Source organism: Pithys albifrons, chromosome 1 (assembly GCF_047495875.1).
Source record: "Pithys albifrons albifrons isolate INPA30051 chromosome 1, PitAlb_v1, whole genome shotgun sequence".
Classification (NCBI taxonomy): Eukaryota; Metazoa; Chordata; class Aves; order Passeriformes; family Thamnophilidae; genus Pithys; species Pithys albifrons.
Genome location: NC_092458.1, coordinates 120,926,256 through 120,946,177, shown reverse-complemented (window position 1 = coordinate 120,946,177; position 19,922 = coordinate 120,926,256). Strand labels below are relative to the sequence as shown.

Sequence of the window (19,922 nt, the reverse complement as noted above, 5' to 3'; positions counted from 1 at the left end):
CCAGAATTGGTTTTTGCTATCACTCACCTAAATACTGTTTGCCTTCTTTCTGATGTAGTGCAAAATGGGACCCACTCTTATTAAGCAGTATGGATAGATGACCCTGTCTGATCCCACTGATTCCTTGTGTAGGAAGGCACTGCCCTGTTTTGCAAAGCCAGGTCCTCCCGACGGGAAGTTGAAATACTTCCTGGCAGAACCTGATGTAGGGAACTGAGGGGACACCTTCCAGATCTGACCCTGCAAATTTGCTGTAGTAATGTGGGAAGAGGTGGACTTTTTAACAACCATATTTGTGCAAACAGACTATGATTGCATCCATATCTCACTGAAATGAGGAAATACCAATGACTACAGTTTGCATGGAAGCAAGTCTTCCTGCTGGGAGAATGAACTATTCTCATACTTTTTATAGTTGTCCCATGATACGAGAAATGTCTTCCATCTGCCTCGATGTACTGAAATGAGAGAAATAAGCTAACCATAGCAACTACAGTCAAGGCATGCTGAATTTAAGTGGAAGGGGTTTTTAAGATTTAAAAAGGAGAGGTGGAAAATAAGGCTGGGTAACAAAGGAAATGTTCATGGTGGAGTGCTATGATACTGAAAACTTAAGAAAGAGAGGGAAAAAGGCTCTTTTGCAGTAAAAGACACAATTTATTATTCATGTCTTTGCCCAGGTATTTTGATAAATTATCTTCATTGTCTGCTGTTTCTGACTCTGTGTTGATGACCATAATGCAGAATGATTACAGCTCTGTGTTCTAATATTAAAATCTATCACAGAAGATCTATGGCACTGCATCCCTTTAAAAAAGCTTTATTGGTCTGTTTACCTCCATAAAGCTTATTTCTTGTTGAGTAAAAGCATTAGGCTACATCTATGCATAACTTGTATTCCACCTGGGAGAAACTGTGCTCATTTAGTGGAGCAATCAACAGTTCCACTGTCTGTTTTCAGGCACAAAGTTCTTGGGCTTTTTTCCCAGTGATTGTGAAATTTCGTGTTCATAATACAATGCCCAAACTTGCTAAAATTATATATAATGCATATGTCTAGTGCCTTAACTACTGCTGTCATTTGGTCTATACCTATCCAAGCTTTCATTTCATCTCCCCTGGGTTGGTTTGAGAAGGTGACTGTACTGGGAATCAAAAGGGACTAAATGATTGGGACTAAAAGCTTTCTGTGAGGGGCACCCCTAACACCTCTCTCCATCTTCACCATGTTTGTTAGAGTTGGTAATGCTGCTGGAATGGTGGTCAGGCACAGAGTGCACCTTGTTCTCAGACGAGGCCACGGTGAACACCTTTGGGAAAGAACACGTCATCATCATCTTGAATCACAACTTTGAAATCGACTTCTTGTGTGGCTGGACAATGACAGAGCGCTTTGGAGTGCTGGGGGTATGTGGGGCCTTGGGCTTCCCCTTCACCTGCAGGGTGATGGGTCCATTTAAAACACAGACATAGAGTTTCTTGCATTTGAATTTCCATATACAACTCCATCAGCTCTTCATCATCTTAACTTTAAAGTATTTGATCTCATAGTACAAATCAACAAATGACATTTTTGGATTGTTGTTTTCGTTTTTTTCTCCAAGAGTTCCAAAGTCCTTGCTAAGAGAGAGCTGCTATATGTGCCCCTAATCGGTTGGACGTGGTACTTCCTTGAGATTGTTTTCTGCAAAAGGAAATGGGAAGAAGACAGAGATACAGTTATTGAAGGGTTAAAACGTTTGTCTGATTATCCTGAATACATGTGGGTAAGTGTTGAGCTCCTCCTCCAGTACTGACTGCCAGAAGTGAAATGGGGACAGTGGTGGTACTTTGGCCTTATGTGTCAGGAGGTCTGCTCACTTCCATGTGTTGCCAGGGAAAAGCCATCCTCTGCTTCAGGAGGTCTTTTGGGATATGGTGGTAGAAAGTTTCTCCCTTTGCCTGTTGGTAGGAGAAGTTATTTGGGACACAGTTCAGAAGCTTAACGATAATTTATAAATCAGGCTTGTGTAATACTTGTTGATTTTGTCTGAACTTATTTTTAACTATAAAAAAGCCTATATTTGATTACTAAATCTATATAACATTAAGGTACATGTTCTGGGGAAGGCTGGAAAGACACATAAATGAAGAAATCTTTTTTGGAGAAGTGAATGAATTTGGATGCACAGACCATGGATTTTGATAGAAAATTCCTGTTAGTGTGTTCATTGATCTGTAAAATTACAGGTTTCCCAAAAAGTGTCCAAGAGAATGTATGGAAAACTTATATCTGCTTTTGCAGTTACATTTTTCCATTTTATTTTGACATTTTTTAAAGTCAAAGGTAAAACATCTCTGTTTCATTATGTGCAATGTTGTAAGGTTTCACTGCAGCAACACTGTGATATAATCAACCTATTAACTTTCTTAGAGCTTTGAATGCAAACGTTTTCATAAATATACAATTTTGCTTTTATAGCAGCACAGGTAATGTACAATTATTTGGCTTATAAAACATTTTAAGAGGTTCTTTGTGCATTTAAATTGATTTTTACAATATTATCCAATACAGCTTGTTAAAATGAATAGTGAAACATTAATCCTTACTAGAACATTGTGAATGCATTGTGATTTTCTACCATTACAAAGATAGAAAAAGTAAGAATCTGGAGAATGGATTTTAAGCTGCTTAATTGCTTGAATATATGAATGTGAACTATATTTAACATATCCTCTTGATTAGTGTTGGAAAAAAACAGAAAAAACCCTCCCAATTAGAAAATCTCAAGACTGAACTTCATCTGCAAACCTATACATTTTAATGATTCTACGACTGAGAACCAAGGACTAGTCTCTAGGGAAAACAACTACAAAATAGAAGCGCAAAATGTAGTTAGCATTGATTATTTAAATCAAGCCTTCCTGCTTGGTAATTTAAATCATGATTAAAATTGACTTGAGTGAATCAATTTCCTAAATTTTGTGTGTTGCAAGTGCCACAATTAGGGCTGTCTTTTTGTCGCCTTAAATTTCGTGTGAGTGTTGGTAAAATTAAAGGTAATTGCTAATGAGTTGAGGTGGTGCTTATGCCTAATACTTGATGAACTGACGAGACAATTGAAGTGTGTGCACAAGCATGGATGTGTGTTTATCTGACACCAATTTTCAGTATTCTTCGTTTCTGTTGATCTCAAGACATCCCTGTTTTTTGCCTTTTGTCTCGTACTAGTTTCTCCTGTACTGTGAAGGGACTCGTTTTACAGAGACCAAGCACCGTATCAGTATGGAAGTAGCTGAATCCAAGGGGTTGCCTAAACTGAAATACCACCTGTTGCCCAGAACCAAAGGTTTCACCACTGCTGTCCAGTGTCTCAGGGGAACAGGTACTACCAAGCTGCTACTCATTCTTTGCATCAGCTGTAATGTGATGTTTAGTACCCTGTGTGGCACAGTGTAGTATATTCTGTTTTCCATTGTGCCCATGATAATTAGTGAGCTGGCAGTAATAAGCACTCAGCGTGTCGGCTGCTAATTTGTAAATTGCCACAAAACTGTCAGATACCAGTCTCAAATACCAATAAACCTCTGTTGCTCCGTTCAAGTCATCTGGTGTTTTGACAACACATGTGCCACAGAGCTGGGGATGTCAGGGGGCTGATATGGATGAATATGACTTGTAAACACAATGTAGTGAAGTTCTCTGCTACATGACATCATTAATTCAAGGCTTGCACAAGGCTCTGTTGCTGTCTCATGCAAAGATGCCAGCAAGGTGGTTGCTGGAATTGCTGCTATAACAGCCATGTTTTCTTTTTTATGCAACAGTTTCAGCAGTGTATGATGTAACACTAAATTTCAGAGGAAACAAGAACCCGTCTTTATTAGGAATTCTTTATGGAAAGAAATATGAAGCAGATATGTGTGTAAGGTGAGCATTTACTGATGGAGGTGAGCCCTAAGATGCATACTTTGTCATGTTGAATGCATTTGGATTTTGCAGGGAAATTGCTTTTCCTGTTTCCCTTTTCCTTGTCCTTTAAGTTTCTTTTCAGGCCACAAAGATCTCCCTGTTTCCCCAAGGTGTCAGTTCGCTTTTATGTGAGATCACATGATGCCACCCAGCAAGTCAGAGAGCACTGGACAGACCTTTTAAGCCAAGGTGTGACCACACCTTTGTTCCAAGGTTTCCCTGCTTTCTGCAGTTACAGATTTGTCTTTTTTCCTTCTCTGCTGGCAACAGAAAACCCACTCTCCTGCACCCTTCCCAGCTCCCTCTGAGCATGTGCACAGCATAGATAGCCAGTCCAGCTTCAGTTGTCCCTTGTAGTAAGTAGTGTAAAGCTCCTTCCTGCACCAGTTTCTCTCCCTCACTCTCATGGTTTGATTAGCAGATTAGAAGTTAAGCAATGCTGAAATTCAGACATCCTATGAATGAGGTGGAACATTCCTCACATTCCTCATTACTCTTCTGCCTGAAAGAGTAACTGCTAAAACCTAACTCCATGCAGCATGTACACATGTGCACACACACACTCCTCTTTCTTTGCTTTCTTCTTGTTGCCTTCTCCTTTAAAGGCTTTCTTGTGATCATAAGAACTACAAACCCTTTCCTGTTGAATTTCTTTTTTCCCCTCTTATGTCTGAACCTGACAAATGACCTGGTTGTTCTTTCTACAGTCATTTTGTCAGTTTTCTTCTGCTTCTCTGAGGGCTTCACCCACGCTTTGAAAAACATTGCTATATTCTCATGATGAGGTTGATGCTTGGTTTTTTAAAAGAAAAAATAAAAAAAAAAAAAGAAAAAAGCTTTGTTGCTTCCTCACACACCTTTGCCCTCTGGCCTTAGGTCTGTGTGTTACAGGTGGATGGCAGTGGCTCTATACACAGTCCATCTAATCAAAGCAAGTGTGTCTTGCCAGAGCCACCAATGGGTAGAATCTTTGTAGGAAATCACATGAAATACACAGTGCATTGAGGCATAGCAGCAAGTTTTGAGGAAGAAATGGTATCCCAGGGGAGGCAGGGTGCTTCAGCCTGAATGGCTGAATGTCCAAAACATTTTAGTCTTTCGGTGGGAAAGGAGACTGTGGAGCTGTCTGTGGAGAGCTAGGATAGCTCATTTGCAAGGATTTTCATTTTGACTGTTTGCTCTTGCAAAACATACTGGTGATGAGGAAAGTGAACAGACAACTTGCCAGCCAGGAAAACAGGTGGTCTGGCAGTTGCCACCTGCAATTCCATACTGATGGCAGATGAATGTAGGATATCTATCTGGATCTGGGGAACACGTGCATGGATGCACTTCTGTACAATTATACCTTGAAAAGCAGCTGACTTCACTTAAATATCCTATGGCTTGTTCATGGAGGTGCAAGATGGTTTTATTTCTTGGAGAGATAGTGGCAGGAAAGAAGAGAAATATATTTTTCAATTGTTTTAGGGTTTGAGTTCATAAAATTCTGTTCAGGATGATGTTGCCAGGTAAAATGACTAATTGTACTCTATGAAAGAAATGGCTGTGTTTAGATAATTTTGATTTAAATTATGTTTATGGACTGAAACAATATTCTCAATATGCTTTTCTGCATTTAAAGTTTTTTCTCTGTATTGGAGAGGAAGCTGTGAATATAAGGAGACTCTTTTAACAGGTTTTTTCCCTGAAAATGGAACATATTCTTTATTGTGTCCAGCAGACTTAATGTAGCTCAGAGAAGGGAAGCATGTAAGCTCTTGTTCTTTGTATGTGTGTATGCAGTAACCTGTGCAGAGGTAAGCAGCTTAGCTCTCTGCAGTGGATATAGTCTTTATCCCAACTGGCTCCAGAGAAAATAATCAGGATTTTGCCAAATACTATTGCTGTGAGTTCCCTCTAGTGGTGACAGCAACACCACGACAGCTTCACCAGAGAGCTTCCAATAAATGACTTTTTACTGAGCTTTTAATGAGCATTATTTATATTAATTGAGCAGCTCTTTATGTTAGAGCTCATGACAGTAAATCTGTTAGATCTTGTGTTAAGGTCATTTATGGGATGCAAAAATTATTAGAAATGTATTAGAACGTATTCACAGGATTATAAAGTGGCTTGGGTTAGAAGGGACCTTAAAGATCATCTTGTTCCAACCCCTGTGCCATGGGCAGGGACACCTTCCACTATACCAGGTTGCTCCAAGTCCAACCTGGCCTTGGATACTTTCAGGAATGGGACAGCTACAGCTTCTCTGGGTGACCTGTTCCAGTGCCTCACCACCCTCTCAGTAAATAATTTTTTCCTAACATTTAATTGAAACGTACTCTCTGTCAGTTTGAATCCATTCACCCTTGTCCTGTGACTCCATGCTCTCATAAATAAGTCTTCCTCCATCTTCCTTTTAGGCTTCCTTCAGGTACTGGAAGGCCACAATTATGTCCTCTCAAAGCCTTCTTTTTTCCAGGCTGAAAAATCCCAATTCTTTGAGCCTTTCCTCATAGGAGAGGTGTTGCATCCCGCTAATCATCTTGGTGGCTTCCTTTGGCCTCACTCTAACAGGTCCATGTCCTTCCTGTGCTGGGGACCCCAGAGGTGGACACAGCACTTGAAGTGGGGTCTAACCAGAGCAGAGTAGTGGGGCAGAATCATCTCCCTTGAACTGCTGTGCACACTCTTTTGATGGCCTGTGCTGCTGCAAACTCAAAGGCTTTAGCTTGTACTGAGGAAATGTATTCCTTGGCTGAACAGCAGCAAATGAGTTGTATGTGGGATTACTGTCTACAGGTGCCCCAGAGGTCACCCTCCTGTTCTTACTGCCCTCCTGGAAGGGAGCCCTGACATCCTCATGCTGGATGTATTTTGGCAATACTTGGCCTATGAGGTGTGGGGTTCCCTTCTACAAACTGAGCAAGTTCTTTGTAACTCGATCCAGGACTGATATCTGTGTCCCTGAGAAAGGAGACAGTACATTGGTGGGCATGCCAGTGGCCTGTCTTGGAAAATCAATGAACACAAAGAAATGGTTTGCTCTTCACCACTAGAAAGAGGCTCTTAAAAGGCACCTGTTCTTAATAAGGTCAGGTCGGTACCTGGCATTGGGTATAATTTTCACAGGCACTGAGAACTCCCTGCCTTGGTCTGCAGGGCTGGAGAGGCAGAAGGGACAAGTGCAGTCCCTGCAGAAGATGATACTTTCCTGAGAGTTGCTCTGAAGTGAACTTTTAACCACCTCTCCCATTAACTCTAAAACAGGCTTTTCACTACCAAAATGTAACAAACAGTTATCCTTGGGTTTGCCACTTGCTTATGTTTTTCCCAGCTCTGGGTGTCTCAGCCTGAGCTCACTGCGAATCAACCAGTGGCATATCTGGTGAAGAAAGAACAGTGTTTGAGGGGGAAATGCTTATTTTACTAATGTGCTCTGAAACTGTTGGAACCTGTACAATTTCTTTTGTCTTAAGAATCTGAGTTTTCAGATGGAAAAATAGTTTGTTATTGAAGTCCCAGTTCTTTTCTGTGTTTAAGACCTCTACCATCAGTGACAGTATTGCCTGTGATTTATGCTCTTCAGTGAAGAATGAATGAATGAATTCCATATCTTCCCTAGTAGCAGGTTAAAGTCAAATACCTGGATTTTCCCTTAATTCTTTTTTGTTTTTCTTCTTTCTTTTTTCAATCTCTCTACCAAACCAGGAGATTTCCTCTGGAAGATATCCCTCAAGATGAAAAGGAAGCTGCAAACTGGCTTCATAAGCTTTACCAGGAAAAGGTAAACAGCTCTGTTTTCTTTCTGTCTTTTGGGACTTTTCACAGGGGGAATGTATTAAAGCAGTGAGTAATGGACACTATTCCACTGGATGGAGAGAAGAGGTAAGATATTATGTATAATTAGGCAGCCATCCCTCAAATTGCTGGAAGGAGCAGGACAGAAGAGCCCCTTGGCGCAGCAGAGGGCTGGCCAGTGAGTACATCTCAAATTGCCAGGAAGCATGATGGAATTCAGAGATATGCCTGAATTGTGGAAGACTAATAGCAAGCCACTGTCTTTTTACATTCTTCAGCTCTTGGATCTCTGTCGTACATTTCCAAAAGCTCCATTTTCCCTGTGGGTGTTTTTAGGCACTCGAGAAGAATGATAACTGTCTGTTAGGGACAGCCAGTCCTGGCTTTCAGCTGCAATTGTTCTTTGTTTTCATTTTTCTTCCACTGTCACTTTCCTTCTGCCTCCTGGTAATACTTCTGCACTGGTGTGTGACATGGTGCGACAGTCCCTGGGATCTGCTGCCAGGGAGTGATAGAGCACATCATGCCTTCACATGGCTCAAAGCTTTTCCTTGTGTCATTTTCTTTTTAACCTTAGTTATTTTCCTGATCACAGATTTAACAGTTCTATTGGGAGAAGGAGAGAACTGTAATTAACGTTGCCCAGCCCTAACTGGTGGGTTGCTAAACTTCAAATGTCTGTCTTGATTTTTGTGTTGCTTATCTTTGTGGGAAAACAGAAGTGTAGAAAAACTATCTTGGACTTTCTCCAGCTATGCAGTATTTCCAGGCTTGTGCTTAGTCTTTAGGTAGACAGCAAATTGCTCTAAGTTTCAATTTTGTTTATTTTAACCTGATTTGTTCCAATACCTAAGCTCCAATTCAGTTAATGAGAGAGAATTTACCTTACAGAGAGCAGTAGCTATCACCATCCTCTCCCTACACCTCCCATTAGCACCACAGAATTGTTAAGTTGGAAAACACCTTTAAGGTCATCAAGTCCAACCATCAGCCTAGCACCACCACCATGTTTACCACTAAACCATGCCCTCAAGTGCCACATCCATCTTTTTTGAACACTTCCAGGGATGGTGACTCCACTAGTGCCCTGGGCAGCCTGTTCCACTGCTTTACAGAATTTTTCATGGAAAATTTCCTTCCTAATATCAAATCTAAACCTCCTTTGGTGCAACTTGGCATAATTTCCTCTCATCCCTCCTGATGTTGGCTGTACCTCAGTTCAGCTTTGGTTTGAGGTCTTGCCAGGGAGGTATTGCTTATATATGTAGGTATTACATATATTTATCTTACAGTGTTAGCAATACTTTTCAACTGGAATCCTCTTCTTCCAGTTATTCCAATTACTTTGTAACTAGAATCCTCTTCCTGCACAGGGGATGTATCCTCAAAAGGGCGTTATTGGCAAGGAACCCCTTGTGCTTCTTAGTCCTTTGTAAGGGAAACTTAAAGAAAAAACACCTAAGTTGGAAAAATAAGAAATAACCAGGCTTGAGCCATCCTTAGTAATGGCTTGGGAACCTTAGAGAATATTCTTGCAGTCTGAGGGAGGACTGTGGGCATTTGAGTGATATGTTTCAGGATTGCATCTCTCTGCAGGCTTGGCTCGGGATGCAGCAGCTCAGTCAGAGTCCCTGGGTTGTGACAGGCATGGTGGTGTCTCTGCTTGTTAGCTTGTTCCTTGCCTTCTCCTCCTGGCTCTGTTCATAGCATTTTTTCTGCTGGGCTTTGCTAAATCATGCTGGATTTCCTGGAAGTAAAAACAGAAAGAAAAAGCACCCAGCTAAGGGCACAAATAGTGTCTGAACTGGTCTGTGGTCTGATGCTGCCCTTGATTTCTGAGCAATTAAGAGATGAGATGAAGGTATTTGGTAATGGAGAGGACCATAAGGTTTTGGTTTCTGATGGTGGTCAAAATTACCTTCAAAGGACTCATACAGTCACCTTGGCAGTGAACAGAAATGCCCAGATAAGTGACAGCAACTGGAATTGCATGCTGTGCACTCTTGGTGGGTATTTACCACAGATACTGCCCTTGATGTTGTCCTGGAGTTGACTAGTCTTGGATTGCTTGCTGCAAACATTATGAATCTATTTTCTTCTCTCTTCTCTCTCCCCCAGGATGCTTTGCAAGAGATGTATAATCAGGAAGGTGTATTTCCTGGCAAGCAGTTTAAACCTCCTAGGAGACCATGGACTCTCCTAAATTTTCTTTTTTGGGCCACAGTTCTCCTTTCTCCTCTCTTCACATTTGGCTTTGGAGTTTTTGCAAGTGGATCACCTCTCCTCATCCTTGCATTCCTGGGACTTGTTGGAGCAGGTAATAAAAGCAGAGAATATGCCAAGCCCAGTGTGACACATAACAAGATCCATGATGTCCAATGAGTTCTGTGTATTAATTAATCTCAATGGATCTTGCAGAAAAATAGTCAGAGTTCACTCAGTAGTCTTTATACTGTACAGCATTTTAATTATTTCAAAAGCTTTAGTCGAGGCAGACTTGCCTTCATATCTTAGGCAAAAACTGTAGTAATCTATAGCAGGTGTCTTGTAGTCCATTATTATGGTGCCTGAAGGAAAAAATTACTTTCACTGAATGACTTGCCTGTGAATCCAAAACCAAACAAACACATAAACTCTAACCCTCCCAACAAAAAAAAGCTACCAAAAAAATAGGGTGGGGAGGAGGATATGCTTCAGTGTCCTGTTAATCAACAGAAGCAGCAATTCTATTTTTCAGTCTGGATTATCCCCCTCTTTTAGTGCCATTTGACCTGTGATCCATGTGCAGCCTCATACAGTGCACTGTGATCTGCAGTCTCTACTGACCTGGGGATTGAGTGAATTCATTTGGGTTCTGCTTGTGTTTATATGTAACTTCCTAAATCCTTGAACTGGTTTTAATATGCCTTTCATTTCTCTGTTATATTTTAAAGCTTCCTTTGGAGTTCGTAGACTGATAGGAGTAACTGAAATAGAAAAAGGCTCCAGCTATGGCAATCAGGAATTCAAGAAAAAGGAATAACTGACGTCTGCAGTTCAGCACATATAACCAGACTATGGTATCCAATTAACTTCAGTTAAAAAACAACAACAAACACTTAGAAACTATCTTTTTCTTAATAACTGCTGACTAATATTAATGAATAAAACTTGAGCCAAGAATGAAGATGTTGGAGGCATCGACTGAAGAGAACACATCAACATTCTGCCTGTTTAAGGATTACTGTAATGAAGCTATGGGAGAAAATCCGGGGTGGGGTGGAAGAAGAAACTAATTTTTCTTGCTTTGTTGGAGGACTTGGGGTGGGGGAGAAAAGGCCACGTGGTCATGTGTATCTTCAGATGACTGAAAACACTGGTTTCTGTCAAGAGCACTACACTCACTTTTACTACAGGAGCCATTGAATGTTTCCTCTTGCTAAAGCCAACGTAATGTTTATTGATTTCCAACTTCTTTTACTAATGAGCCAGGAAAAAACACCCTACTTAAATTGATTGACAGGTGTTCATTGGGTTAGAGTAATTTTGGCTATGTTGTCATGGCTACAGATGAAATCCTATTTGTATATTACATTGATACTTTTTTCAGGCAACATCTTAAAACTTCTGTAATGCAGGAGAACGGATGGTAGAGTTTGGAAGCAGTGCATTATCCATGAGCAATTCCCATAGAACAGATCCATAATAAAACAGTATAAAATTCCCATCACATCTCCTGCTAACTGCTCAAGGCTGTTTAATTTCAAAATATTACTTCAGTCTTGAATACTGTTTGTCCTGTTTCACATCAAACACAGATGACAATTTTGAATCTGTTTGGGCTTGCTTTGTGTTTTGAATTAGTGGTTGACCATGGGATTTGAAGTTGTGCAAAGAAGGAATTTTATTCGGTTGTCCTGAACCATTTCTCCTTTAGTTCCTGTTTGCATCTCTCATTACCAAAGCCCAGTTCAGCCAACCTCTCTCAGTAAACTGGGAGATAACTGCAAAAATCAGCACAATAGTTTTCAAAATGTCTTCTTTTACAAAAATGTGAAAAGGAGGTGTCTGTAGCAGTCAGATTTCAAGTGCTGGCACCTCTTGAACTTCTGATGAGTTTCAACATTGATTCAGATGGGGCCAGGATCTTACCCTGTGTGTGTAAGGATAAGGGTGTGCTGCACTTTTGACTTGGCCATGCTTTAGATGTTCACGTGAAGTATATTGGCAGGTGAGCTGTGCTGTTAAGCATTAGAAAGAGTATGAGCTCTCTTCAGGGATTTTAAATATCTTTAGTTTTGCTTATCGACATTTTGGGTTTTTTTCACTGAAAATTAGAGATCAGAATCATGTCTGTACCTGTCTCTCTCCTTTTATTTCTTTCTTGTTTCTTTTTTCCTTTTCTTACAAGCGCACATTCAGAGATTTTTGTAGATTGCTGCTGTGTGCATGGCTAGAGAATTATTTGCAAACAGATGGTAACTACCTGTATGTTCAAATCTGAAGGTCACAATCTGTATCTGGCTGTGCTCAGAAGTGGGTGAAATGAGTTGCAGATCTACAGCTGAGGGCAGAAGCTGACCCTCAGGGTCTGTATCTTTAACCCAGATGCCACTAGCATATTTATCTCACTTTTGTAAAGAACAGATTTTATCAAAGCACTGGTTGTTGTTTTCATCTTTGCTCCAGTAACCCAAGATAAGAGAGTAATAATTTACCTTCTTTTCGTATTTACTCTTAACTGTTGGAATGTAACCTCTTCTCCCACAGGTTTTTCTGTTTTCAAACACTGGAAGAGCAATTTTGTAACTTAGAAAAATATTTTACTTGCGGTCATTAATCACTGTTCTGTCATGCACTTGATTTTTATTTGTGGTCTTTTCAACAAGAGCATTTGAAGGATGACCTACGTTTTTTGTCTCCTGTTAGACTCAACCTTGCTGAATCCTTGTACCCAGACCCCCAGCATTAGTATGTCATCTTTGTCCCCTCAATAAATCTTCCCTAAGATAGGGGTTGCAAAACTGTTGCTAATGTTAGTGGAATTTGGAATATGATTTTGGAATTGAGGAGAACAGAGCCCAGCCATGACTCTGTTTTCCTGGCTGGGTGTTTTGGTACCTTGTCTTTAAATACAGTCAGACATCCCAATGCTGATAAAGTTAACTCTGTTTTTCCCCTGTTTTTAAGTGGAGGTCTTAAGAACAGTGGGGGGTTATTTCTTTCTTTTCTTTCTTTTTTATTTCCTTTACTAATTCAGTAATGGGTATAATTCTTGCTTCCTAGAAAGATGCTACAAATGCTGTATACTTGCTTCCTGAAGATGATATTGAGTATATATAAATTGTACTGGCTTAGCAGAAGAGGCTTGCAAAGCAGGCTGACCACTGACTGTTTTATACTCTACATTTTGAGCCGTATATTAATGGGCATGACAAGAATTTCACAAAATAAATCCCTTCTTAATGCTGAGAAGAGGGGATCTGCTTAGAGGAGAAGGGAATTAATAACCTTTCTCTTTACAGGATCCTTTTCTCCTCTTAGTGCATGTAACTCCCTATTCAGAATCATGGGATTAGTGCATGTACATCAAGGGGAGAATAATCAACATTTCATATTTTCTTATCATTATTTATTGGTCATGCTTTCTTTTTGAAAATATAATAAATACATCATCAGATACTTAAAATTGCTCTTTTAAACAGACATATCAGTAACCTCTTAAAAAACTGAAACATACAGCAGTGCACAAAACAGTACAAACCCAACACAAATCTCTTCATTTTGAATTCTGTCCTCAAATAGGGGTTTTTTATACATGCGCGCGCACACGTACCCAGAGTATGTATAAATTAAAATGACTTGAAATAGCTGAGTTAATGTCACTAATGAAGATTAGCAGATGGATTGGATTGGAAAAGTGAGCATAGGTTTTATATCTTATTTTCTTCTGGTTTAATAGAACATAGCTTGTATATTTGACTACCAAGCCCTTTAAGAGCAATAATAAACAAAAATATATCATATCATGTCTTTTTGCTTTTCAACCATGCTAGGTTTAATAAACTTACAGTTATGGGAGTGTTTTCTCTCTCCACCTTTCAGAATGTTCATTTACTGCCTAATTGTTCAGAATACATTCTATGTTCTCCAGTATGGACTTGCAAGCTGACTGCCATGGAGTTCAGCATTGACTCCAAAGAGGAGTGGTTCTCAGACCAATATGGACAGATGATGTGTGCTTTTGACCTTGGCCATGAAGAACAGTGAGGTTTCTTTCCAAGTGGGATTTATAGTTCCAAAGCAGCATCCCATTGACCTGCGTCTAAGAACCTTGTGTAAGAACTTGGAGTCTGCCAGCATTGTGGCATGTTGGTTAGGAAGGCACAAAAAGCTGGTGCTGAAGAAGGACCTGCTATCCAGAGGTCTTGGCTCGGTAGGATTACAGTTCTCTCTAGCTCATTTTGGGCTGAATGTGCTCTTGCAATTGACTTTGCATCACTGAGAGAAATATCTGTCTCCGGCACAAAGAGCATGGGCAATGTTCCTTTGTTCTGCTTTAACTTATCTCGAAGGGCTCTACACTTAATTGCTGACAAATGAATCTGACTGCTACCTGTGTCCTAATTGTCTAGAATTCACAGGAAAAGTGAGTGTGTCTACTCATTTCCACTTGATACCGCTTGTCTCCGTCACCGATGTCTGTGTATTTGCTCACCTGTGTCTTCTGCAGATGGTTCAAGTGCGACCTCTTAGCTGGAACCTGGAGCTTACCAGTTCAACCAATGCTACAGAAATTGTCTCACACAGCTGGGGTTTTGTCTTCCTGAATATTTGTGCTGGTTGATGTGCTCTGTAGGTCTGAAGTGACACACTTTTGTTTGTGGTATGCAATAATGCAACTTTGCTGCTTCAGAGCAAAACTTTTATCAGGGAAGAGAAGCCCTTCCCAGGCCTGCTCACACAGGCCATCCCTACCTGGAAACAGGTCCTTCTGGCAGTGGTGAAACCAAGAGAAAAGAACTGAAAAGACAAGGTCTTTACCGAGAGTTGGAGTAAGTCACAAGCAGGAGTCACTGTATATCTGATAGTTGCTAAAGGGTACAGTTGCTGTCTTTGGACTACCCAAAAAACCTGGTTTTGCTTCATGTACATTTTGATTACAGAAATGTGAGGTTGAAGGCTTTTAATAATGCTGAGTCCACACTATACAGGGTGTTTCAGATCGAAGACAGATAACCTCCTGTATTTCGGCACCTTGGAGAAGTATGAAGTCTAAAGCCAAGCTTGGGCAGACCTCGCCCAAGTGTTTCATGCAGATGCTGGAGGCCAATGCAGATAAAAGTGAACGTTCCTTTCCTCAACCACTTTTGAAGATTGGATGCAGTGCTGTAGCTCACAGTGTCTTCTGGGTGCCATGTGCTTTTGTCCCTTGGTGTGAAGGTTCTGTTTCACAGCAGGTGATTGCCACGTGTTCTGGTTTGTGCCTGCACAAAGAAGTCCATCCCTGTTACAGGAATGCTGAATTTGTACTTGTCCCAGCTACTTGTTTCTGTATTTCTGAACTTTTTGATCATAATGGGAGGCCCCAGGGCTGCTGGGGCTGAGTGAAGCTGGGATTTGAAGCAGGTGACAGCCATGCTGAGAGCTGCAAGGTGCATCACTGAAGGGAGGAGGAACACCACAGGATGCGTCACTAGGAGGAGGAACACCAACAGGTCCAGCCAAATTCTTTCTCTGAGAAAACTGAGTGATTACCAGGAGCTCTGCAAACGGAGATAAGTGTGTGTGTGTGAGGCAAAGTCTGACTCTAATATGAATATGAGACCTCCCAGTGACAACTTGCAAGATAACCCTTGCCATGTTCATGTGATTGGGGGCAGAATTCATCTTAAGGGTTTGTTAGAGATGGCAACTCTCATTCTGCCACACTCCCCCATGTTTATCCCAAAGGACAGTTTATCTCATTGCCTCAGCAGTCTCTGCAGCAAGATCCTTGCAGATTGTTGGTTGTGGGGCTTTTTTACCTGCTGTGGTTTTGAGGGAAAACATTCTGGAAGTCAGAGTTACAGGGTCCATGCTGCATTTGTTACTCACCAGAAAACGACTTGAAGATATTTCCTACTTTGGAATTGGGAAGACAGTGGATTGACACCTGTAAGACAAACATATTGTGTTTCTCTTATCCTCAGCCTCTCTAGATTTATGAAAAGCTGCCTGTATTTCTTAAAATGTTAGACCTGTAGTTACCAGCTACCGTTTAGTTTTTGAAACTGTGAAGAAAGTTAGTATGTGCACTTTCACTGTTGAGAGCACTTGAGTGAAGTTGATTGTCTATTTCTTAAAGGCTTTACATTAGTAGAAACAGAATTTTATCTTTTTAGAAGGAAATGTACTTTAAAAATAGACACTTCAGCAGAAACTAGAATATAATAGTACTTTTAAAATTTAAATTAGAAGTACTCTTTAGTATGGGAGCTACCACTGCCAACTGGCAGTCTTAACCAAGTTTTATTTCTCTTTTATTTTGGCCAACATGCATTTTCTAGGGAACACACTGATTTACTAAAATCACACTAAAATCTAATTTGAGGAGGAAGGAGAGTAGGTAGCAGAGCCTAATCAGGAATTACATTTTTTTTTTTACCCAAGGCATGAACTGGTTCTGTGAACCTCCTTTATAACGTGCATGTGCATCTGTGCAGAGAGCCAAGCTGTGTCCCTTCATTTTGTTTTGCTTCAGCTTTGTCCGAGCTGTACCTTGTGACAACTGAATGCTGAACTCGCCTGAACGCGCGGCAGCCGCTGCCGGCGCAGCCCTCACTCCTCAGATCACCAGCAAGTACTGTAGCTTTAATGAAAACCTTCTCTCTGAGAAAACTCACCATCCTTAAGCTGATTGATTTGTTGCAAACTTGTCATTCAGAGGGAAGTGTAAGTACTAGATGATCATTATTAGCCAAATCTAATGAGTAATAAAAACTGTATACAGGGTATGCGTTTAGTGTGCATGTGTATATATTTTTGTACATTTTTACAGGTATTTCCTACACTTGATTTTATGATGTTCAGAAGAGATGTGTCTGAATCTCGTGAAAGAAAAACAAGAAACTATTAAGAAAACCCAACCCTGTCACCTACTGTAGTTTCTAATAAGAACTGTGCCCAAGCAAATACGCAGATTTACAGTGCTATGCAAATATTACTTTGTAAGTGGTCCCTTAAATTTTGCTTAAGTAGCTCATGCTGGTTTTATTGGGCTTTCAGAAAAAGATGAACACAAAAGACTCATCTTGTAAAATAAAATAGCTTTGGCTGTGTGAAAGTACTGTATACTAGAATCTCATTCACACTTTTAGTTGCTTATTTAACTGTATGTGATTTTGTACATTATGTGCTGGCATAGAGGTTTTCAACTGTACTTGAATGAAAAAGGGTGACTGCCCAGTATCTGATATTTTTGCTGTGTTCACTGGGAGACCTGCATCCTTTTCATATTTGCCACTCTTGTTTTTGTAACTAAATATTCACTAAGGGCTATCTTCTTTTTGCTTTGGTTGGTTTTATTTCCATTTATGCCTTTTGGTCTCAGTCCTGCAAACTGATCCATGTGAGGGGTTCATGTCTGCAGCAATAATCTGGGTGAATCATTTTGTGGGGGCTGGGAACAAGAACAAGCTTAAGTCTATGGGCATTCCCTGCACGAAGCCAGTGCTTGAGAATGGTGGAGGGACAGTGCAATACCAAGGCATATACGGCAGCAATATATAAAGTTTTGAATGGCTCTTCCAAATGATCAGAATGGAGGGAGGGAATCTTCCTTTCCTGAAGAGTCCTCCAAAACAAACTCAAAGCTGTATGATCTAAGAAGCTGAGACTGCAGTAGGGTGTGGTGGCTGTATGGATGGATGCTGTTGATTAAACCAATTTGTCAAATCTGACATCTTTTAAGTTTCTATTTTTCACTGGAAGATAAAGACCTTTCTCAGCTGTTCTCCAACATTATACACTCCTACCTGAGAGAAAACCAAGACCCCCTGGATGATCTCTTGGCATTTTTGCTTTCTTCACCGTATTTTTTGCCAGACGGCTGCTCACCAGTAGGTCATTCCTACAGTTTCTGCCTCTACTATCAGGCTGACTTGGCTCTGTACCTGTTTGGTCCCCTGGGCCATCAGCTCTTTTTTGGCCTATATGTGCCTGTAGCCTAAAAAAAACAAAACAAAAAAACCCCCATGTAATAATATCACATTCCTGGGTCTTCTTGTTGCTACGCTGCAAGCAATAAGCTCAGTTTTTCCTGTAGCTTTTCCTTTCCCTAATCCCTTCCCCTTTGAATAGTCTAGGTGGTGATGAGCTGCCTTAAAATGACAGATCAGTTGCACATGTGTCTCTGTGTGGGCAGAGCTTTTTTGTGGAAAGGACGGACTTCAATTCTAAGAGAAAGCAAGCAGAAACTTTTTTCTGTTACTTTTCAGTTTGTACAAATACAGCTTTGCTTATTTCTGTGCCTCCACTGGATCTCCTTGGATCCTTAATTCATTTTTGAAGGGCGAGGATTTTTGACATGGAACCAACCAGTGTCAGACACCCTCAACTGCATCACAACATCACAACAGATGTAGAAGTGTCCGGCAGTGGGGTGTATGGGCAGGGGTGGGTGAATGGGGCAGCATGTCACTGCAGTGTCTGACAGTCAGCACAGTGTAAGGGAGCTGTGGAAATGGCAGAACACATCTGCTCCTTGCATGAAAGCACAGGGAATGTTGTTAGGTGGTTTGTTTCAGTACTAAGCAGTCCACACCACAGTGATCTTTAAGCTGTGGGAGCTTCTTACACACCATTTCCTTAAACCGCAAACACAGTAGGAAGCTGGATGGTACTGGTGGCAGCACTTTGTGGCTTTTCTAGTATCCCTCATCTTCCTAATTCCACTTTTTTTCTTCCACTACTGCATTGATATATTTGGGAAAACAGTCTGGAATTCCATAAAAGCAATGCTATGTTCTCAACACCAGATACAATCAGCTGCTGCTCTGGGAATGAGTTCATGGTTCAAATGTGCCACTCTCCTGACTCCTGCTATGTTGGGCAGAGGGCTTTTGGAGGGGGAGGAACAGGCTAATGCACTTTCTATGTGCTTTTGAGACTGTAATCTGTTCCTGAGAGGTTTGATAGAGTGCCTCTGTGAAACAAAACTTTATGTAAGTATAACAGATTTTTATAGGTAGAAAAAGTTTTATAGCTGTGGCATGGGTTAATGAAATACTCTCCTGGATTTCATCACACCTGTGAACCTGTAATATTATAGGTCAGAGTCCAATACTCTGACTAGATTTTTTTAGACATCCCACACATGGAGAGTGTAACGTTCAAGTCCCTCTCTGCCAGTCTAACCTGGGGAGGGATTTAAGCCACCAGTTGATCCACTCAGCTGTTGGCAGCTGTTGATCTAAACCAAAGGCCACTCTCTGGTCTCTTTTGCTTTGCCACAGCTGTGGTGAGTCACATCCTGCATCAAGGGACTGTGACAGGCTGGAGAGGCTGGAGATGCAAAGCTTATGAAGTTCAACAAAGCAAAGAACAAGGTTCTGTACCTGGGTCGTGGCAATCCCAGACACACCTCCAGGCTGGTCAGAGAAGGGACTGAGAGAAGCCCTGTGGAGAAGGACTTGGGGGTGATGGTTGACCAGAGACTCAACATGACTCCTCAGTGTGCACTTGCAGCCCAGAATGCCAAAAGTGTCTTGAGCTGCATCAAAGGAGCGTGGCCAGCAGGTGGAAGGAAGTGATTTTCGCCCTTGTGAGACCCTGTGTGGAGATGTGGGGTCCCCAACATAAGAAGGACATGGAACTGTTGGAGCAAGTCCAGAGGAGGCCACAAATTTGATAAAAGGATTGGAGCATCTCTCCTTTGAAGACAGGCTGAGAATATTGGGGCTTTTCAGGCTGGAGAAGGGGAGGTTGTGCGGAGACCTCAGAGCACCATACAATATCTGAAGGGGATACAGGGAAGCCAGAGGACTATTCATCAGAAATTGTAGTGACAGGACAAGGAATAAGAGGTACAAATGGAAAGAGTGGAAATCAGATATTAGGAAGAAATTTTCTACTGTGAAGTTGGTGAGACACAGGAACAGGTTTCCCAGGGAGGTTGTGGCTGTCCCAACCCTGGTAGTGTTCAAAGCTAGGGTGCATAAGGCCTTCA

General features: G+C 41.1%; 1 protein-coding gene across 7 annotated transcripts in view; it reads left to right on the top strand.

Moving 5' to 3' along the window:
- AGPAT3 (1-acylglycerol-3-phosphate O-acyltransferase 3) overlaps positions 1–13,740 on the top strand; it is a 90,162-nt gene extending 76,422 nt beyond the window's left edge. For all 7 annotated transcript variants that reach the window (XM_071566095.1, XM_071566055.1, XM_071566085.1 and 4 more), the window contains 7 exons: positions 1,238–1,407; positions 1,605–1,766; positions 3,212–3,365; positions 3,808–3,910; positions 7,646–7,721; positions 9,854–10,052; positions 10,669–13,740. In XM_071566095.1, coding sequence (XP_071422196.1) covers positions 1,238–1,407; positions 1,605–1,766; positions 3,212–3,365; positions 3,808–3,910; positions 7,646–7,721; positions 9,854–10,052; positions 10,669–10,757 — 953 coding nt within the window. In that variant the 3' untranslated portion in view covers positions 10,758–13,740. The remainder of the gene's footprint in view (positions 1–1,237; positions 1,408–1,604; positions 1,767–3,211; positions 3,366–3,807; positions 3,911–7,645; positions 7,722–9,853; positions 10,053–10,668) is intronic.
- Positions 13,741–19,922: the final 6,182 nt, after the last annotated feature.